Here is a 19,609-nt window from a genome sequence, read left to right on the forward strand (position 1 = left end):
TTCTGGCGTCATTTCTTCCCTTTCTCACACCTAGTGCTGTCCAGCTTTGCCCTCTCCTTCTGTACTATTGATGGCTGTAGCCCATCACAGAGACTAAAACAATGTCCCTGTGCAGGGTGAAGCTTGATCCCCTCCATGGCCCCCAGCGTCCACTGGATCCCTAGGGTGGCATCGGGGGGGGAGGTTTGAGGGGCTGGTGGGGAGCCACCAGGAGGGAGCTGGAAGGGGGTCCCCATTCACTCCCCTTTTGCTGCCTGGGGTGGGGGGACTTGGGGCTCCAGACTCTCCCCAGACTCGGTGGCCATCAGAGTCTGGGGACACTGCATGGCTGCTCTGTTCTTATTGTCCCCAAGGTCCCTGGACCAGCTCATTGTGACCCTCCCCCCCCAGCTGGCTGCTCTTTTCTTTCTCCAAGGACTGTGTCCAAATGAAGCTAAGCCCCTCCTGACCCCAGTGACACCTGTCTAAGCTGCTTTGGGGGACACTGGTTGGTGCAGCCCTGGCCCCCACCCTGACCCCTATACCACAGATGAGTATTTTAGGCAACTTCTGCCCAGAACAAAATCTTCTACTTTTTTTATTTTTTATTTATTAAGACACGGTTTCACCATATGGGCCAGGCTGGTCTTTAACTCCCAACCTCAGGTGATCCGCCTGCCTCAGCCTCCCAAAGTACTGGGATTACAGGCATGAGCCACTGCACCCAGCCCCCACTTTTCATTTTTTCTTTTCTTTTTTTTTTTTTTTTTGAGACAGTGTTTTGCTCTTGTTGCCCAGGCTGGAGTGCAATGGTGCGATATCGACTTACTATAACCTCTGCCTCCTGGGTTCAAGCAATTCTCCTGCCTCAGCCTCCCAAGTAGCTGGGATTACAGGCATGCACCACCATGCCCAGCTAATTTTGTATTTTTAGTAGAGACAAGGTTTCTCCATGTTGGTCAGGCTGGTCTTGAACACCCAACCTCAGGTGATCCACCCACCTCAGCCTCCCAAAGTGCTGGAATTACAGATGTGAGCCACCTCGCCTGGCCAATCTTCCATTTTCTTTCTTTCTTTTTTTTTTTTTTTTTGAGATGAAGTCTCACACTGTCGCCCAGGTTGGAGTGTAGTGGGGAGATCTCAGCTCACTGAAGTCTCCATCTCCTGGGTTCAAGCAGTTCTGCCTCAGCCTCCTGAGTAGCTGGGACCACAGGTGTGGTTCCAGCTAATGTTTTTATATTTTTAGTAGAGACAGGGTTTCACCATGTTGGCCAGGATGGTCTCCATCTCTTGACCTTGTGATCTGCCCAACTCAGCCTCCCACAGTGCTGGGATTACAGGCATGAGCCACCACGCCAAATCTTCCACTTTTCTTAACGTGGATGAAGGGACTGGCTGGGTGCCTTCTGTATGGGGAGGTGGGACTTGCTGGTCCCTCCTCCAGCCACCACCTGAGGCTCAGACTGCAGGCAGAAGAGAAGGCACCCAGGGTCACAGAGTGAGAGGCCCCGGCTTGCTGGCCCCCACCAGGAGGCTGAATCTACTGTGACTTCCACCCCATCCTACTTCGAGGAGGCTTGGCTCCCGTTCTTCTGGGCTGAGAGGGGAGGGCTCCTGAGGGACACCAGGCCAGGCCATCTTGACACGTGGCACCCAGGGCATCCCCTGGTCCCACATAGCTGGGCCCCACTCTCCCTTGTGCCTTGCACTACCGTCCCCCCAGGCCCCTCCAAAGTACCTTCTGAGTCTCTTTCTTGGGTGTACAAGCCAGGGCTGGAGTGGGTTTCTGCAGCCCAGCAGGTGGGGAGCAAGGCCCAGGGGCATCTCCTCTGCATTCTCAAAGGGCACCTAGGGGCCTGGGAAGTTGGGGACCCCAGGCCCACAGCAGGCCCGTGGGGAGCAGTCCCGGAAGAAGACAGTGCTGAGGGAGGCTTTGGGACAGGCTGGCCTTGGCCTGGTCCCAGGTAGGAGCTGCAGGCAGAATCCCTCCAACCCACACTAGTGCAGAGGGGTGGGGCGTACAGGCCTTAGAAGCTGTGAGGTGGGAGCTGTGCCTACTCCCTGGGCAGCAGCTGTGGCTTGGGCCAGCACAGTGGCTCACACCTGTAATGCCAGCCGTTTTGGAGGCAGAGGCCGGAGGATCCCTTGAGTCCAGTAGTTCCAGACCAGCCAGGGCAACAATGAGACCCAGTCTCTACGAAAAAATAAATAGCTATGTGTGGTAGTGCACGCGTGTGGTCCCAGCTGCTTGGGAGGCTGAGGCAGGAGGATCACTTGAGCCCAGGAGGTCAAGGCTGCAGTGAGCTATGATTGTACCACTGCACTCAATACCCTGTCATGAATTGGTCATGTGGAGATGGGAGGGAGGGGTGCGGGCTCTGTGGATGGGGTGGGCAGGAGGGGGAGGGAGGATCCCACCTTGAGGTGCTGCTGGAATGGAGGAGCTGCTGTGTGGTGACCACCCCGTACTGCCAGGCCCAGCCCAACCCACCGCTGCAAGTGAAAGGTCACTGAACACGTTCTCCCGTTTCAAGGACTGTGAACTCATTGACACTAAGGGATAAACCACGGAGGCCGGCACACATGTGTTCCAGCAAGATGGTTGGCCATGGAAAAGGCACTGCGAGTACCCGAAGTTGGACCACCCCGGGTGGAAGTGCAGGCACCAGACGGAAGGGCCTTGTGTGCAGCCCTTCTTAGGGACGCTGGAATCAACACGTGCTGCCCCCCAGCTCCTCGTACCCACCGTCCTGGCTGGCTTGACCTCTGACTCTCCATGGATGGGGGAGCTCTAGGCAGAGACCTCTCTCGATTTGCTGCGCTGGGATGTGGGCAAAACGACTCCATCCGGATCGCGGCTTTGCGATTCCCCAGGAGGTGAGAGATGCCCCCAAGAAGCAGAGCAGAATTTTGCCAGCAGGCTCCCCAGTGCTGGTGCTGTGCCGTTGACAAGTCCTTGGTCATCCTGGAAGGGGCCCCCCAACTCCTGCCTTCCCCAGAAGAACTTGGCAGCCCTTCACCTCAAAAACAGCTGTGTTCTTTTAAGGCTCTGTTGAAATACATCCGTTGCCCAAATATGAGCAGTGGCTCAAAGACCCAGAGAACCTTCCAAACACAGGAATTAGAAGTAGCCTTGTGTGAAAAGATCTCCATTCTGGCCAGCCTAGGAGGTCTCCCCCACCTGGGGAGGAAGACGGGAGTCAAAGGACTCGTCTGTCCTGTGCTGAGGACTGCTGTGAAAGTCCCTCAGAGACCTCCAGGGCCACAGCAGCCCCACCCACCCCCGCAGTCAGCCTCGGAGACAGCCTGGTTCCCTGTGGCTGCCCGCAGGGTGTTCTCAGAGAACCCTGGCTGGACCACTGCAAAGACCCTGGGGACACTCAGCAGCCCCCGGTGAGTACCCCTCGTCTGAGAGCATCTCACAGAACAAACCGTCTCTTTTCACAGCCCTTTCCAGAGGGAGCCCTCCCTGCCACCATTCCTCCCATCCCACTGGGCAGGGCATTTACTTCTGAAACTCCTCATGGTGAAAAAACAGACCCCCTTCAGGGATTCCAGCCAATTCCCTCGCAGGAGTTGGACTTACATGTGTCCATGGTGGCTGGCAGTGTGGAGCAGGCTGGCAGGGCAGGCCAGGCCGTGTATCTAGTGCCATGGTCAATTTCAGCCCGTTATGGTCTTAAGGGAATTTGCACCAAATCTTCCAGTTTCCAAGATAAGTCAGAAGTGAGGCTTTTCCCATAAGCCCTCCTGCTTTTGTTTTTCATTTGTTCGCTCTTGTTGCCGAGGCTATCTTATGGCACTATCTTTGCTCACTGCAACCTCTGCCTTCCAGATTCAAGTGATTTTGCTGCCTCAGCCTCCCTAGGAGCTGGGATTACAGGTGCCCAGCAAGCACCATGCCAGGCTAATTTTTTGTATTTAGTAGAGATGGGGTTTCACCATGTTGCTCGGGCTGGTCTTCAACTCCTGACCTCAGGTGATCCACCCGTCTCAGCCTCCCACAGGGCTGGGATCACAGGTGTGAGCCACCATGCCTGGCCTAACCCTCCAGATTTTAAAATGTTGGCAAATATGTTTTTAAAAAGTAAAACATGGGCCAGGTCCAGTGGCTCATACCTGTAATCCCAACCCTTTGGGAAGCCAAGATGGGTGAATCACTTGAGCCCAGGAGTCTGAGACCAGCCTGGGCAACGTGGTGAGACCCCGTCTCTACAAAAACAAAAACAAGTAAAATACAGCACGCCAGCCAAACAGCACACATTGGGGACTGTGAGTTTGCACACCCGTAAGACAATGTGTCCTTCCCGTTACAGACTGGAAGGTGCGCCTGCTGTTTGTCACCTGGTGAGGCCGGGCCTTCATTCCCCGGTGCTGCCAGGGACGTGTTTGGGAATCAAGACACGTCAAGCACTTGCTTTTGAGCCACCTCAGAGATGTGTGCAAATGATGTTTTTTTGTTTTGTTTTGTTTTTGAGACAGAATTTCATTCTTGTTGTCCAGGCTGGAGTGCAGTGGCATGATCTCAGCTCACCACAACTTCTTCCACCCGGATTCAAGCGATTCTCCTGCCTTAGCCTCCCGAGTAGCTGGGATCACAGGCACGCCCCACCACACCCGACTAACTGTACTTTTAGTAGAGATGGGGTTTCTTCATGTTGGTCAGGCTGGTCTCAAATTCCCAGCCTCAGGTGATCCACCACCGTGGCCTCCCAAAGTGCTGGGATTACAGCCATGAGCCACCCCACCCCGGCTGCAAATGGTGTTTCTTAGAGTGAAATTTTGGTCAGTAATGAGATCTTTAGTTAAAAATGGCAAAAAAAAAAAAAAAAGAGTGAAATTTTGGTAATAATCAAAAGTCATTTGGAGCTCAAGTCTGCTGGGCAAGGAGGGTCGTGACCAAGCCCTGGAGAGGCTGGACTGTCAAGGAGCATGGCGGGTTTTCCTGTGTCACTTAGGCAGCTTCCAGGCTGTGGCGAAGATGAAGGCCTGTAAACATGAGTCTGCTGTGCTAGTTCAGCCAGCGTACACTTTAACACATACTAGGTTGTCACTGGCTCCATTACTTTTGAGATGGAGTCTCATTCTGTCACCCAGGCTACAGTGCAGTGGGACCATCTCAGCTCACTGTGACCTCCTGCCTCAGCCTCCCGAGTAGCTGGGATTACAGGCACATGCCGCTATGCCTGGCTAATTTTTGTGGCCAGGAGTTCAAGATCAGCCCAGGCAACATAGCAAGACCCCATCTCTACAAAACATTTTTTTTAAAAATTAGCCAGGTGGGGTGGTGTGTGCCTGTATGTAGTCCCAGCTACTTGGGAGGCTGAGGTGGGAGGATCACCTGAGCCCGGGATTTCAAGGCTATAGCGAGCTATGATTGCATGCCTGAATACAGCAAGACCCTGTCTCTAAAAAGCAAAGAAGTCAGATTTGGGGACCCGCCTCCAGAAGAACTGCCTCAAGGGAGAGGCCAGGAACGTGGGCGTTCAACAAGCACCCAGGGGGATCGTCTGCAGGTGCCCACTCATCATGTCGGGGGCATGGCTAGACGGGCACATCAGAAACCTGGGAGCTGTTTTATTTTCAGTAAGAGCTTTGAGGTATAATTGACACACCAGAACGTTCACCTTTCTGAAGCATGCCATTGAGTGCTTTTTGGTGCAGTCACAGATCAGTCACCATCATCTACCCGGGGAGCTTCCATGATCATACGTCAGGCCCTTGCCCCTGAGTCTGATGCCATGAGGCCCAGGAACCTGTGGTTTGCTGGTTTTATTTTACCTGCTGTGCAGCCAGGTATGAGAACCACAGAACTAGCACAGAGGCACTCCACTGGGGCCATGGTGACCTCTAGGGGACATTAGCACTGCAAATACTTCTGATTGTCCCAGTAAGGGGGCTGCCCCTGGATGCAGTGGGGAGCGCTCAGGGATACTGCTCAGCACCACTGAAGGGACAATGACAGCCCTCCATGTCAACAGTGACCATGCTTAAAAAGCCAGCCCTGCAGGAACCTCAAGTCTCTTCCACCCTTAATGTGACCACTTGAGAGCCCCAAGCCCAGTCCACAGTGGCCCCCAGAAACAGAAATGGGGATAGTGGGACAGTGTCCCTGGTGTTTAGTGACGATGTTGTATAGGGACACTTTATAAATTTTGATGTCTATTTGGAACCAGGGTCTTCTGTTGGAATCAGATTCTGATTCAGGGAGTCTGGGTTGCAGCCTGACTCTAATAAGCTCCTGGGTGATGCTGGGGTCGAGACCGTGCCTTGAATAGTGAGGGTGTGGTCCACTGCAGGCCGCCCCAGGGCTCACGGTTTAATAAAATGGCACTCCCCGCTGGGTGCAGTGGCTCACGCCTGCAATCTCAGCTTTGGGAGGCTGAGGCAGGTGGATCACCTGAGTTTAAGAGTTCGAGACCAGCCCGGTCAACATGGTGAAACCCCATCTCTGCTAAAATACAGAAGTTAGGCCAGGTGCAGTGGCTCACGCCTATAAACCCAGCACTTTTGGAGGCCAAGATGGGAGTATCACAAGGTCAAGAGATTGAGACCATCCTGGCCAACATGGTAAAACCCCGTCTCTACTGAAAATACAAAAAATTAGCTGGCCATGGTGGTGCACGCCTGTAATCCCAGCTACTCAGGAGACTGAGGCAGGAGAATCACTTAAACCTAGGAGTTGGAGGTTGCACTGAGCTGAGATCACACCACTGCACTCCAGCCTGGGCGACAGAGTGAGACTCCATTTAAAAAAAAAAAAATTAGCCAGGCATGGTAGAGGGCGCCTGTAGTCCCACCTGCCTAGGAGGCTGAGGCAGAGCTGCTTGAACCTGGGGGACAGAGGCTGCAGTGAGCTGAGATCATGCCACTTCACTTCAACCTGGGCGATCGAGAAAGCCTCCATCTCAAAAAACAAAAACAGCACTCCCGAGCCTCCCACTGTGCAGTCCTGGACTTGACTGCCTCATGTGTGGCGGACACGTGCAGCTTAGCATGTGACAGGTGGGAGAGTCAAAGGGCACTCCACCCCACACTGCAGATTACCCCAAAACATTTCTCTGCAAAACATTTTTTCACCACTGGAAGGCGATTTCCTGATAATTTTTTTTCCATCTCAAAGAATGGAGGAACTGCAAAATGAAGACTCAGGAGACCAGAGATGTCTTCCCTCTCCTGCTGCTGTGTTCTCTCCCTCCCCTGCTACCCAGGCACCCCAGGCGGATGCAGGAGGCTGGCTGGCCAGGGCCCCCCATCCTGTAGGCTCCAAGAGGCCATTACAAAGGCGGGTTCCCAGGTGGACCCATTCCTGGGAAGCAAGCATGGCTCCAGTGGGGGTCGCAGCAGTCAGTCGCCAGTGCCAAGCAGCCAGTGAACGGCCGCCACAGGCAGGCTCTGTCAGCACAGCCTCTGCAGGTTCCAACTGGGTGGAGATGAAGCCAGGCACTGGTGTGGCAAGAGCACCAAGGCATGCTTCCTGAGAGGCACAGCCACATCCCTGGGAGCCAGGAAGGGTCAATGGGGAGCATCAGATGCCAGGCGAGCACATGATCTTCAGAAAGATGCTCTCCCACTCAGGTGGCAGGGCTCCCTCCACCAGGGGCTGGTGCTTAGATGGGAGCGAGCGTTGCCCGTGAGCAGCTGTGAGCTGAGCCCCATGGAGGTGTTGCAGAGGTTCCAGTCTCCCTTCTGCCCCAAGTCCAGGCCCACTCTTGGGGGTGTGTGAGGCTGAGGGTACATTCTCCTAAGGCTGCTCTAGCTCATCCCAGGCAGCCTCGGGTTGCCTGTCTCCTAAGTGACCCAACATCTGTGCCCCCTTTGCCAGCAGCACTCTGCCATGTCCTTGTCTCCTGCCCTGTTCTCTGGCCCTTGCGAGCTTCCCTGGCTCTGTCTGCTCAGAGGCCCTGCCCTGCCCTACCCAGTGTCTGCTGGAGGCCTGGCTCAGAGGGTCCAGCCCGTGCCCAGCCACTGGAGCCACAACCAAGAAAGGTTGAGATGAAACCCAGGACAGAAGGCAGGTGTGAGCCCTATGTGCTCCTAACCAGGTGCAAGGATCTGTCCAGCCAAGCAGGGGCAGGGGTGGGCTGACAGGATGGGGACCCAGGCTGGGAACTAACTTCACAGGAAAAGCCCTGGGTGGACAGGAAGATTCCACAGCACACTGGCTGATCAGGGCAACAGGCAGCAGTGTGCAGCCAGGGTAGCTGGGGGTGGCCCTGTCCTCTGGGCAGCACCCCCCAGAGCTAGCTGGCAGCAAGCCTCGTAAACAAGGTAAGACCACAGAGCCTGGCAGTGGTTTGGAATTCGTTCTTCTCTTTTGTTAAAAGGGGGAAAGGAAGTGGATGCGGGTACCCCCAGGAGCAGGGGGAGGCATGCAGGCGGCCCCAGCAGGCAGGCGCTGGGAGGCGGTGGCAAGAGTCCTGGAGTTTCCCACAATCCTTTTCTCTGCAAGGAACAGCAATGCTGGCTGATGAGGGGGTGGGGCAGGAGGCAGGGCCCTGGGGAGGGGGCAGCGGGCATAGGGCTGGGGGCTCACTCTAACATGCAAAGTCCAGCTGCCCCGGGAACTAAGTTGCTTCTGAGGAGCGACACATGTAGAAATACACAGACACGGCCACGCGCACACATGCGGAGAGGCTCTGCATTCCCTAGGGTGGGGGTCGAGGCCTGCCGGCCCCCAAGGAGCTCCAAGCCAGGGATCAGTGATGTCTCCGCCAGGGTGGTCCTCTGCGGTACCCCTGGGCCAGGTGGGGCAGGTTCGTCTTCGAAGGAAGGCCGTGTGGTCTCTGAAGTTCTGTCTGCCAGGCACCCAAGCTGCTCTGAACCACTCCATGTGCCGGGCCATGACCTTGCATGTGGGCAGCTGCGTGTTCTGGCACCAGACATGTCCCTGCCTGGCTAGAGTCCGTGCTTTCCCCTCCAGGGCTCCAGGGACCAAGGGGTGCAGACATAAAAGGGGTGAAGGGGACCCGCGGAGACGTCCTCTCCCCCGCCCCACAGGGTCCTGGCCTCCGGGAGGGGGGAGGGGCCTCCCTTATCTCTCTGCCTCCATGGCAGGGTGGGCCCTGGGTTCCGAGGTGGCCTGTTGGGGGGCCAGGGGTGGCCAGTCTGAAGCCGGAGAAGCGGGTGCCGGAGTCCACAGGGGTGGCTGTGGCTGGTGGTGCTGTGGGCCCCCTGGGGGCGAGGCGGCCGTGGGCCAGCTGGGGGCCGAGAAGCTGCCCGTGGCGGCATGGGGGAAGTGCGGTGGGGGCGACGTGGCTGTCGCAGCCATCGGGCTGCCGCTGCCACCGCTGTGGAAACTCTCGGAGGCCTTGAGACGGGAGAACATGGTGAGAGCGTCGGGGAAGTTGGGGGGTGTGGCGGGGGTGTTGGCAGGAGTGCACATCTGTAGGGGGAAGAGAGGAGAGATGGGGTGAGCACCCCTTCCTGGAGGGGCCCCCACTGCCTCCCAAGGGGAGATGAGTGACTTCCACATTCTCAGAAGGCTCTGCGTCCCTTCCCCAACTGCCCCAGCTGGTCTGTCGCCCAGGGGCTCCCACTGAGGGCCTCCCAGAGAAACCCAGAGATGAACCCACCTGGCCTCACTCTGGGCAGCCCAGTACCTGGGGCCATAAGGCTTTCCCAGCCCACCTCCTTCCCCCAGCCACAGCATCCCAGGGGTGCTGTAGGATGAGCACCTTCAATGACCCAGAGGCCAGCGCCCCACAGGTCTCACGGGGAACTGGCAAGGCAGGATTAAATGCAGGACCCACGAAGCCACCCATCTCCAAAGAGGTCAAATCCCCGCCTCCACCAGTGCCCTCACATATGTGGGCCAGGGGCTGCTTATGCATGGAACTAGCTTCGCCTCCTTCCACCCTATCCAGAACTGGGGGCACTGGGGACACTTACCATCTGGTGGTGGTGGTGGCTGTAGGGGATGTTGGTCTCCTGGAAAAAGGCGCTGAGGGCTGTCTGCAGGAAGGAAAGCGCCTGCTCACCCGCCAGGCCCCTGCTGGCCCTGCCGCGCTGCCCTTGTTCCCCTGCTCCTCTGAGGCTAGGGATGACCCTGGCTGGACCAGTGAGTGGGAGGGGCAAGTCTCGGAACTGAGGCCCAGTGGCTTGCCTGTCACCTCCAACCCTCACTGCTGTCCAAGGAAGAGCCATGGAACACATGGGCAGTTTGGGTGCCCGCCCTTCCCCTGCTGCTTGCCACCTGCCTCAGTGCCTAAGACCTGCAGAGCCCCCTCCGCACCATGAGTGGGGGAGGGTGGGCAGTACCCTCACCCCATCCTGGGGGTAAAGGCAGCATGGCCCTAAGTAGTCCAACCAGAACCCCCACCACCATCTTGTTTCAGGAAATTCTAGCCCGCTGTGACCACCATGACAGGTAGGAAGTCTCTACTCTTCTCTAAGCCTTGGTTTCCTCATCTTTGAAGCTGGGGCATCTTGCAGGAGTCTGAGCCTGGCAGGTGGGAACCCCTGCTGCCCCATCCAGCTCTGCTTCTGGCTGATCAAGGGGCCACTGTTTGGGCCTTGCTTTCTCCATCTGTACCACAAAGAGTCTGGACTAAGTGGCTTCCAGGGTCCCCTTTCTTGCAACAGTGATCTCCTAAGATCACTAGATTCCATCAGGCAGGGCCTGGCACCAAGTAGACAAGCCTGGGCTTTAGGCTCACTCACTCACCCACCCAAGCTTCCCTGGCAACAGCACCCAGGTGGTGGAGCAGAAAGACAGCCCTAGGACTGAAGCCACCATGGGTTCACAACAGCTCCAGGCACAGCTCTCCAGCTACCCGCTCTTGGCTTGCACCATGACAGGCACATGACGCTCCACAGTGGGGCCACATGCCACACTGATCATGGTGCGGGCACCCAGCAGGTCTCCCTCCCAGTGGGATCATGGATTGTCATTGTTCACCGCACAGGCAGGGAAATGAAGGTAGGAAGTGACTTGCTGAGGGTCAGTGGAGGTCAGCGACTTGCTGGTCAGCAAGAGACAGAGAAGGGAGTGCTCAGGAACAGCCAGGGCAGGTGGGGGAGGGAGAGAGAGCGAGCCCGGAGCCCTTTCCTGTGTGTGTCAGTTCGGCAGGCTTCAGAGGTCCTTGGTGACTGGGAGCTGAGGAGCCCCAGAGGGAGGCGCTGGAATTTGCTAAGTCCTGGCTGGGGCCCGGCAGGGGTGGGGAGGCCCGTCCCAGAGAACTGAGGCTGCTCTCGCACAAGGGCCAGTGAGGGAGCCCCGCAAGTGTGTGAGGGGTCCTTGGGACCCTGCCAAGTTCCAGGCCCAAACTTGGAGCTTCAAGCAGCTGAGGTGCCTCACTGCCACCCCTCAGGCCCACTCCCCCAATGCCAGATTGACTTTCTGGCTCTCCCAGACCTGGCACACCCAGAACTCCAGACTGTTCCTGGGATCTACCCTCAGTTAGGGGGATGGGGGTAGGGGGTCTTCTATGTTTTTAAAAATCATCTGGGAAATTTCCTGCAGGAGACATCCTACCTGGGTGTCCCCAGACAGGGGTGGTGTGGGAGCTCAGGCATGGGGGCTGGTCTTTAAGCACCTTCCCAGATCCCAAGATCCTCGGTCAGCGGCGGCTGTGTCCCAAAGCCCAGGCTCGCTGTGCAAATCCCAACCGGAACCCCCTCTACAGGCCGCTGTGTATATTCTCCACTGAGAAACATCTGCCCCGATAGACACAGGCCCCTCCTCCTGCAGCCTCCTGCCCCCATTAGCACCTGAATTGCAGTGAAAGTGACCCAGAAACACCGGCTGGTGGATGCGGGTGGAGCGTGGAGGGGGATGGGGTGGCCACATGAGCCCCTCACTCACCCCCATTCCAAGGCCTGAAGTCCTGTCACCTTTCTTCAGCCTCCCTGGCAGCTTCCACTTTACAGATGGCCCAACTGAGACTCAGCAGATGGAGGGCACAGGGCTCCCACCACGGGGTCACTGGGAACCACCAGGGGCTCCTGCCTCTCCTGGGAACAGTTTTTCCCCTCCTGGGAACAGTTTGGTGCCCTGATGACACACCAAATGCATGGGGTGGGGGGCTGTGCATGTGAGTTAGAGTTTTCAGTTAACCCTGCCGCTGACAGAAGTGGCTCGGGTGACTGCTGGGTGCCAGGCTCTGAGGGCTGGGCTGAGTCCCGCAGGCAAGGCCCGCCTCCCACCAGACACCTGCCTGCCAAGCCCCAGGCAGGAAGGGAACCCTGCATGCAGATGTGGGACTGCCATGAATGTGGTTTTGCAAGTTTTGCTACATCCAACCCTTGACACAAACAGGGCTGATGTGAGCTGTGGAGGAGAGGGGGGCAGCAAGGAGCTTCCTCCAGGTGGGGCTGCCTTGGGGAACAGGGTGCAGTGAGCTGGCCATCAGAGGCTGACTCACAGCTCCCCTCTACAACATACAGATATGGAAACAGGCCAGAAGGACAGAGCAGCCTCCCACCTCCCAGAGTGAACACCACAAACGGTCAGTAACCCCCAAGACCTCTGGTAGGAGGGAAGTGGACAAGGAGGGAGGGATGGAGTCATCTGACTGGGATGGCCACTGCCTTCCCAGACTATCCCAAGCTTGGGACATTCTGATCCCCATCCAGTCCCAAGGAGGCAGAGCCCCAGAGTCCTCTAGCTCCTGGTACCTCCTGCAGGCCCTGGCATGGCTCCTCATGGAGAAACCAGGTTTCCAGTCCCCAGTTGGGCACGGATGGTACGATGGCTTAGGCCGTGACCCTGCCTGTGAGGGGCACAGCTCATGGGGCTCTGGCCTCATCCTCAGATACTACCATGGGGTTAATCCTGGGGTGGGTGAATTAGGGAAGGCCAGGTAGCCTCTGGGCAGCAGAAGCCAAGAACACTACTGCCCTGTGTGTTAAGGGAGGCCCGGGGGAGTGGGTGCCAGATTGGGGCAGCCTCACCTCCTAGCCAGCTGGCCTGAAAGCTGGTGAATTGTGCACCTCCCCGGTGCACCGGCAAAGGCACAGATACCCCTGCCAGCCCCTGGGGAGCACCTGGACTCGAGCATGGAGTCCCCAGGCACACCTCTGGAGGGGGTACATGCTCATCCCTATGCTGTAGTGTGCGGCTCCGACACGCCACCCATACACTCCACGACGTGTACACACATCACACCGTGCCGGGCAGGGGTGGCATCTGCACACCCGACACATGTGTACGCACTGATCACACACCAAACGCACCGTGGGGCTGCGCGTTCACACGCGCGCCAGCCAACGTGCCGGCAGGTCCACCACCTCCCCGGTACCCGGCCAACGCCATGGCACGGTGCGTGCGTAAACACAAATGCACATGGACGTGTGCGCACGCCGACGGCTGCCCACCAGGCACGCGGACCCTCGGACCGCTAGCCCGGAGCGGCTCCGCCCTCCCGCCCAGCTCGGCCGAGGCCTGGGGCGTCCTCCTTCCGGCCGCCAGCCCGACTGTCTGTCCGCACTGAGGCGCAGCCCCGCCCTCGGCCGTTACCGGGACAAAAGGGGTAGGGGGGTCTCCGTCTCGATCCGGTGGGACTCGGGGACCCGCGGGGAGACGTATCGCCAACCCGTAGCCCGATTCCGACCTCCGCCCGCCAGGAACCCTCGGTGCCCGGACGCCGGGCGGCGTCGTCGGGAGAACGGGTCAGGTCCGCGGCCCGGAACGGGGCGCACAGCCGGCACGCGTCCACGCCGCCCGCCCCCGCCCCCGCCCCGCGGCCACGCGGGACACATTCCGCCCGCGGCCCCGGCCCCCGCCCGGCCCGCCTGGCCCCGGCGCCGCGCACCTCGAACTGCCAGTGGGCCGCCTGCAGCAGCTGCTTCGCCTGGTCGGCCGCGCAGCCCGCCGTCAGCACGAACTGGTTGATCATGACCTGGTGCTTGAGCTCGTCCATGTTCACGGACATGGCGCCGCCGCGCTGCCCGCTCCGGCCTCCCTCCGCCGCCCGCGCCTCCGCCTCACGCGTCCACCATTAGCGAGCCGGCTCAGGCTAATACAAATATTTACTGTGCGGCTCTGACTCACCGCGCCTCGCCTCGCTCCGCCGGCGCCACGGCATGCTGGGAGATGTAGTCCCCCCGCCGCGCCAGGCAACCCGGCGGAGCGGGGCCAGCGCCCCAGGGGACACGAAGCCGGGGAAGGGGCGTGTCTGAGCGCCGAGCGCCTGCTGTGTGGATCCCCACGCCGTGACCCGAGCCGGGTGTGTCCACGTCGCCCTCGTTGCTCTCAATGGCACCCGCGCCCCTGCTCTGGAGCAGATGGGGCTCCCAAGGCGGGGGCCACTCTGTGCATGGGCGCCAATGCCCAACCACAGGGTCTTGGCCAAGTCCTGGGGACCGTGTCTGAACGCTGAGCTCCTACTGTGTGCATGCCCGGGCCGTGACCAGGGCCAGGGGCGTCCACGTCGCTCTTGTTGCTCTGGGTGGCACCTGCACTGCTGTTCTGGCACCGATGGAGGTCCGCAGGCGGGGCCTCAGATCTGTGCATAGGCATATTTGCCAAGGCCCAGGAACAGTGTCTGAATGCTGAGCGCCTACTGGGTGCAAGCACCTGGACCGGGACCAGAGCCAGTTACGTCCACGTCACCCTCGTTGCTCTCGGTAGCACCCACGACCCTGCTCTGGCCGGAATTAGGAGCCCAGAGGCCAGGGCCACAGATCTGTGCATCAGCGCAAACCGCCAGGCCACAGACGTCTTTGCAAAGCCCCAGGGATTGTGACTGTACGCTGAGCGCCTACTGTTTGCAGATGACCAGGCCATGGCCAGAGCCAGGCATGTCCATGTTGCCCTCGTTGCTCTCGGTGGCATCCGTTCCCCTGCTCTGGCACAAATTGGGGTCCCAAGGTGGGGGACACAGATCTGTGCATGGGCGCAAACACTGGGCCACAGGCGTCTTTGCCAAGACCCAGGGACCCTGAACCCCTCTGTAACTGGCATTGCACTGTGTTAATTAGTAGGCACATCCTTAAGAGAGGGGGCTCTAGGAATTTTGGCCCAAATCGCTGGTCTAGGCTGCAAAGCCCGGAAAGGCCTGGCACACTGTCGGCGCCAACAGATACTCGTTCAGTGAGTGAATGAATGAATGAATGAGCGAGTGAATCCGCCCTTCAAAGCTCCGCTGCAAGTCATCGCCTCCAGGCAGCCTCCTGGGTCTCCCCACTCAATCTCGCGACGCCTACTAGTCGCTCAGGTCCTTCCCAGCCTGGCTCTGGGCCTGCCCCACAGTAGCCCGATGACCCTGTGGACGGCGCCTGGGACAGGTTGACGGGGCCGGCAGCCTCTGGCGCTTCAGGGTTCTCCTCCCAGCAGTTCTCCCACAGTCCCACATAAAATCTCTTGCTCTTTGCCGGAAATCTCGGCCCTTAGCTGGCGGGCGCCAGGGCCCCACGGAGCCAGTTCCGGAGCGGCTTCAAACTCCCATTCCCAGAATGCCCCGGTTTATTTGCATCGTTTGGTCCCGGTGACGTTAGGTGAGTGAGGTCGTGTCTCGACCAATGGGCAGCCTCGAGGTGTTAGGACCTGGCCATATAAGGTAAACAAAGCTAGTCACCCAATGAGGAGGCGGCGGGGGCAGGTCCTGGGCCAGGGAGGCCGGGGGCGGGACCGGGGGCGGGGCAGCCCGGCCGTGTTTACAGACCCGCACATGGCGCTTCCGGTTGACGTCGCGGGTTGCTAGCGAGGCCTTGCCTGGTTCGGAGTGGCCGGGGTTGGTGAAGCGCGGTCACGGCCGCTCTCGGTGACCTTGGTCCGGCTCCTTGCACACCCTGGCCCCCGTCTCCTTCATTGAGTCACTGTTTGTTGTGTCCTTCCTCTGCTCCTGGCCCGGGGCGACAGGAGAGCAATAGCCGGGTAGGAGGCTGTGAGAACTGCTCCGGAGGATGAGTGTAGCCTAGCAAGATGGAAAATGCCCTCCGGGGTTGGCGCGGTGGCTTGTGATCCCAACAACTACGAGGCGGAGGAAGGAGGATTTCCCAGGCCCAGGAGTTAGAGAACATGCCTCTACAGAGATACAAATTTTAAGAAAATTCGCCGGCTTCAGGCTTGGCACGGTGGCTCTCGTCTGTAATCCCAGCACTTTGGGAGGCCAAGACTGGCGGATCACCAGGTCAGGAGTTGGAGACGAGTCTGACCATGGTGAAACCCCGTCTCTACTAAAAATACAAAAATTAGCTGGTCGTGGTGGCGCGCATCTGTAATCCCAGCTACTCGGGAGGTTGAGACAGGAGAATCGCTTGAACCCAGGAGGCAGATTTCGGCCACTGAGCTCCAACCTGGGTGACAGACTGAGACTCTGTCTCAAAAACAAAAAGGCAGGTCGGGCGCGGTGGCTCAAGCCTGTAATCCCAGCACTTTGGGAGGCCGAGGCGGGTGGATCACGAGGTCAAGAGATCGAGACCGTCCAGGTCAATATGGTGAAACCCCGTCTCTACTAAAAATACAAAAAATTAGCTGGGCGTGGTGGCACGTGCCTGTAGTCCCAGCTACTCAGGAGGCTGAGGCAGGAGAATTGCCTGAACCCAGGAGGCGGAGGTTGCGGTGAGCCAAGATCGTGCCATTGCACTCCAGCCTGGGTAACAAGAGCGAAACTCTGTCTCAAAAAAAAAAAAAAAAAAAAAAAAACAAAAAGGCATACCTGTAAACCTAGCACTTTGGAAGGCTGAGGGGGCAGGATCATGAGGTCAGGAGTTCAAGACCAAACTGGCCAATATGGTGAAACCCAATCTCTACTAAAAAATACAGAAATTAGCTGGGCATGGTGGCTCATGCCTGTAATCCCAGCTGCTTGGGAGGATGAGGTAGGAGAACTGCTTGAACCGGGACCCGGGAGGCGGAGCTTGCAGTGAGCCAAGATGGCACCACTGCACTCCAGCCTGGGCTACAGAGTGAGACTCCATCTCAGAAAAACTAGCCGGGTTCCATGGCTCACACCTGTAATCTCAACACTTTTGGAGGCCGAGACAGGCGGATCACTTGAGTCCAGGAGTTTGTGAACAGCCTGGGCAACATAGTGAGACCCTTGTCTCTACAAAAATAAAAATAGGGGCTGGGCGTGGTGGCTCACCCCTATAATCCAAGCACTTTGGAGGCCAAGGCGGGCGGATCACCTGAGGTTGGGAGTTCAAGGCCAGCCTGACCAGCATGGTGAAACCCCGTCTTTAAAAAATAATAATAAAATTAAATTAGATTAAAAAAATAAAAATAAAAAAAATTGGCAGGGCGCAGTGGCTCACACCTATAATTCTAGCATTTTGGGAAGCCGACACGGGTAGATCACTTGAGGTCAGGAGTTCAAGACTACCCTGGAAAACATGGTGAAACCCCGTCTCTACTAAAAATACCAAATTAGCCGGGTGTGGTGGCGCTCGCCTGTAACCCCAGCTACTTGGGAGGCTGAGGCAGAGGTTTCAGTGAGCTGTGATCGTGCCACTGCACTCCAGCCTGGCGACAGAGGAGACTCTGTCTCAAAAAAAAAAAAAATAACTACAGCAGATTAAAGTAGGAGGATCCCTTGAGCCCTAGAGGTTCAGGCGGCCATGAGCCATGACTGTGCCTGGGCAACAGAGTAAGATCCTCCTGTCTGCAAAAAAAGTAAGAAATTCCCTAGGGAGGTGGGCACTGGCCTTGGGGCTGAGTTAAGGGCCACCGAAGTGTTTAAATAGATCTGGCCCCTTGTACGCTTAGGGGTCACTGTGGCTGTAGCAATGCCAGGGTCAGATGGTGCTGGAGAGCTCCAGTCTGAACTAGGCGATGTTCTTGATGTGTCTGGTTCCAGGGGAGTCTGCCCTGCCCGCAGAATTGTTTGGAATGGAGAGACTTGCCTCAAGCTGCAGCTCCTACCTCGCCCCTTCAAGCCTGCCAAGGAGTCTCCCATTGGGTGGTGGGAGGAGGACAGTGGGGAAACTAGTGGACTGGACCTGAAATATCCCGGGGTGGGAGTGTAGGGTGGTGGAGGAAGCTGGGGCGCCGAGATAGCGGAGAGGGTTGGGAAGAGAAAGGAGTCAGGGTGCACTGGACGTGGCCTCTGAGGGCTGGGGCTGGGAGGCTGGCCTATGGGCATGGGGCAGACCCCGAGTGTTCTCTTTTCCCAGGTAGGCACTTAGTCTTGGCAGAAGCCACCTGACCCGGGGAAATAGAGCTGAAGCTTCTTTGCTGCTGCTTGGGGATCACTCAGGGGCCATAGTATTTTGCAAACCCTGATGGCTTTAAGAGACGTTTGCTCATGCTAAGAGTTGCCTCTTAACCTTTGCAAAGTTCATCTGCATGAATTAACGTGGGCAAAGTGCTCCATTGGGCAGGCAGGCAATAAAAACTAGCTCTGAATAAGATTACCGCTGTAATGATGACCACTGGGGCTGCAACACAGCATGGGAGGAGGCGGGCAGGTTCAGGAGCCAGGCAGACCCGGGTGTCGGGCTTGACTCTGCTTTTTAATGACTTAACGATCTTGAGCGAGTTACCGGAGCTCTGGGCTTCACTTTCTCACTGGTGGAGCTGAGTTCTGGCAGCACTGCTGTGGAAGATGAATGCCTGTCAGGGATGTAGTGCAGGGTCTGCTGCTTCGCGCACGGTTTTAGCACCCTCACCTCTTTGCCTCCATCTGGACCACTCTGGGAAGCCCCATCCCTCTTTTACAGCTAAAACAGGCTGGAATCCGGCCTTAGCCTCTGACATTCAGAACCTGTGGGGAAGAGCAGGCACCCAAGGTGACTTTCTGGCAAGGGAGGAAGGACACTGTCCTGGCAGTGGCAGGGCCCACTGGGGCCCACTGGGGCTTGTGTTGTACAAGGAGTTAGGAAGTACCTGCGCCCCTCCTTCCAGCCTCGTCCAGGTACTACTCAGCTGCGTGCCCAGGCTTGCCCAGCCCGGGAGGAGCTCTCTCAGGCCAGCAGACTGGCCTGGTGGGGCTGGCAGAGTCAAAGGTCACCCTACTGGTCCATGTAACCCCCTCACCGCCATCCCCTAAGCCAGCTTGTTTTTCCAGGGGCAACAGGGAGTTAAAAAGCAAGTGTATTTTCAGGCAAGAGGAGCCTGACTAGAGAGTGAACTTTGGATTCCATAGCAGGCTGGGATGGAACATGACGGCTGGGGCCAGCACCTGGCAGGAGGGAGAGGAGAAGGCACTTTCAGCAGTGCCCGTATCTCACCTGAGGGCCCAAGAGGTTCAAGGCTTTGCCAGACTTCACATGGCCAGTGGATGGAGGGCCTAGGTCCCTGGCCTCCTCCTCCTCACCCCAGTCTTTCATTTATTCCATAGATGTGCTTATCAGACACTCATCGGGTGCCTGGCTCTGGGAGCACAAGAATAGACTGGAATCCTGCCCCCTCAAGGGCTTGACCTGAGACACGGGCACTCAGACTAGGAAGCCACCAGTTGTCTCCAGGGTCCGTCTTTATGTTTCCTTTTTATTTTTTGAGTCAGGTTGTCATTCTGTCACCCAGGCTGCAGTGCGGTGGCACAATCATGGCTCACTGCAGCCTCGACCTCCCCAGCTCAACTGATCCTCCCGCCTCTGCCTTCCAAGTAGCTGGGACTACATTTGTGTACCACCAGCCTGGTTAATGTTTATATTTTTTGTAGAGACAGGGTTTTGCCATGGTGCTCAGGCTGGTCTCCAACTCCCAGGCTCAAGCGATCCACCTTCCTTGGCCTCTCAAGATGCC

The 19,609-nt window shown here is 57.8% G+C and overlaps 1 protein-coding gene across 2 annotated transcripts; it reads right to left on the minus strand.

The window, feature by feature from the left end:
* Positions 1 to 8,271: 8,271 nt before the first annotated feature.
* UBALD1 (UBA like domain containing 1) lies at positions 8,272 to 13,944 on the minus strand. Of its 2 annotated transcripts, XM_002755856.6 has the most exons (3): positions 13,734 to 13,944; positions 9,871 to 9,933; positions 8,272 to 9,364 (listed from the first exon to the last, which is right to left on the minus strand). In XM_002755856.6, the coding sequence occupies exons 1-3, from the start codon at positions 13,851 to 13,853 to the stop codon at positions 9,014 to 9,016; spliced, it is 534 nt and encodes a 177-aa protein (XP_002755902.1). In that variant the 5' UTR covers positions 13,854 to 13,944; the 3' UTR covers positions 8,272 to 9,013. The 2 variants fall into 2 exon arrangements, with proteins under 2 accessions (XP_002755902.1, XP_017834180.1); XM_017978691.5 differs by lacking the exon at positions 9,871 to 9,933.
* Between the last annotated feature and the right edge of the window lie 5,665 nt (positions 13,945 to 19,609).

The sequence above is a fragment of the Callithrix jacchus genome, chromosome 12, assembly GCF_049354715.1.
Source record: "Callithrix jacchus isolate 240 chromosome 12, calJac240_pri, whole genome shotgun sequence".
NCBI lineage: Eukaryota > Metazoa > Chordata > Mammalia > Primates > Cebidae > Callithrix > Callithrix jacchus.

Coding starts and splice junctions, on each gene's coding strand:
- UBALD1 (XM_002755856.6), bottom strand. CDS start 13,853: ATGTCCGTGAACATGGACGAGCTCAAGCACCAGGTCATGATCAACCAG. Junction 9,934..13,733: donor CGGCCCACTGGCAGTTCGAG/GTGCGCGGCGCC, acceptor TCCTTCCTGCAG/ACAGCCCTCAGCGCCTTTTT. Junction 9,365..9,870: donor GCCACCACCACCACCAGATG/GTAAGTGTCCCC, acceptor TTCCCCCTACAG/ATGTGCACTCCTGCCAACAC.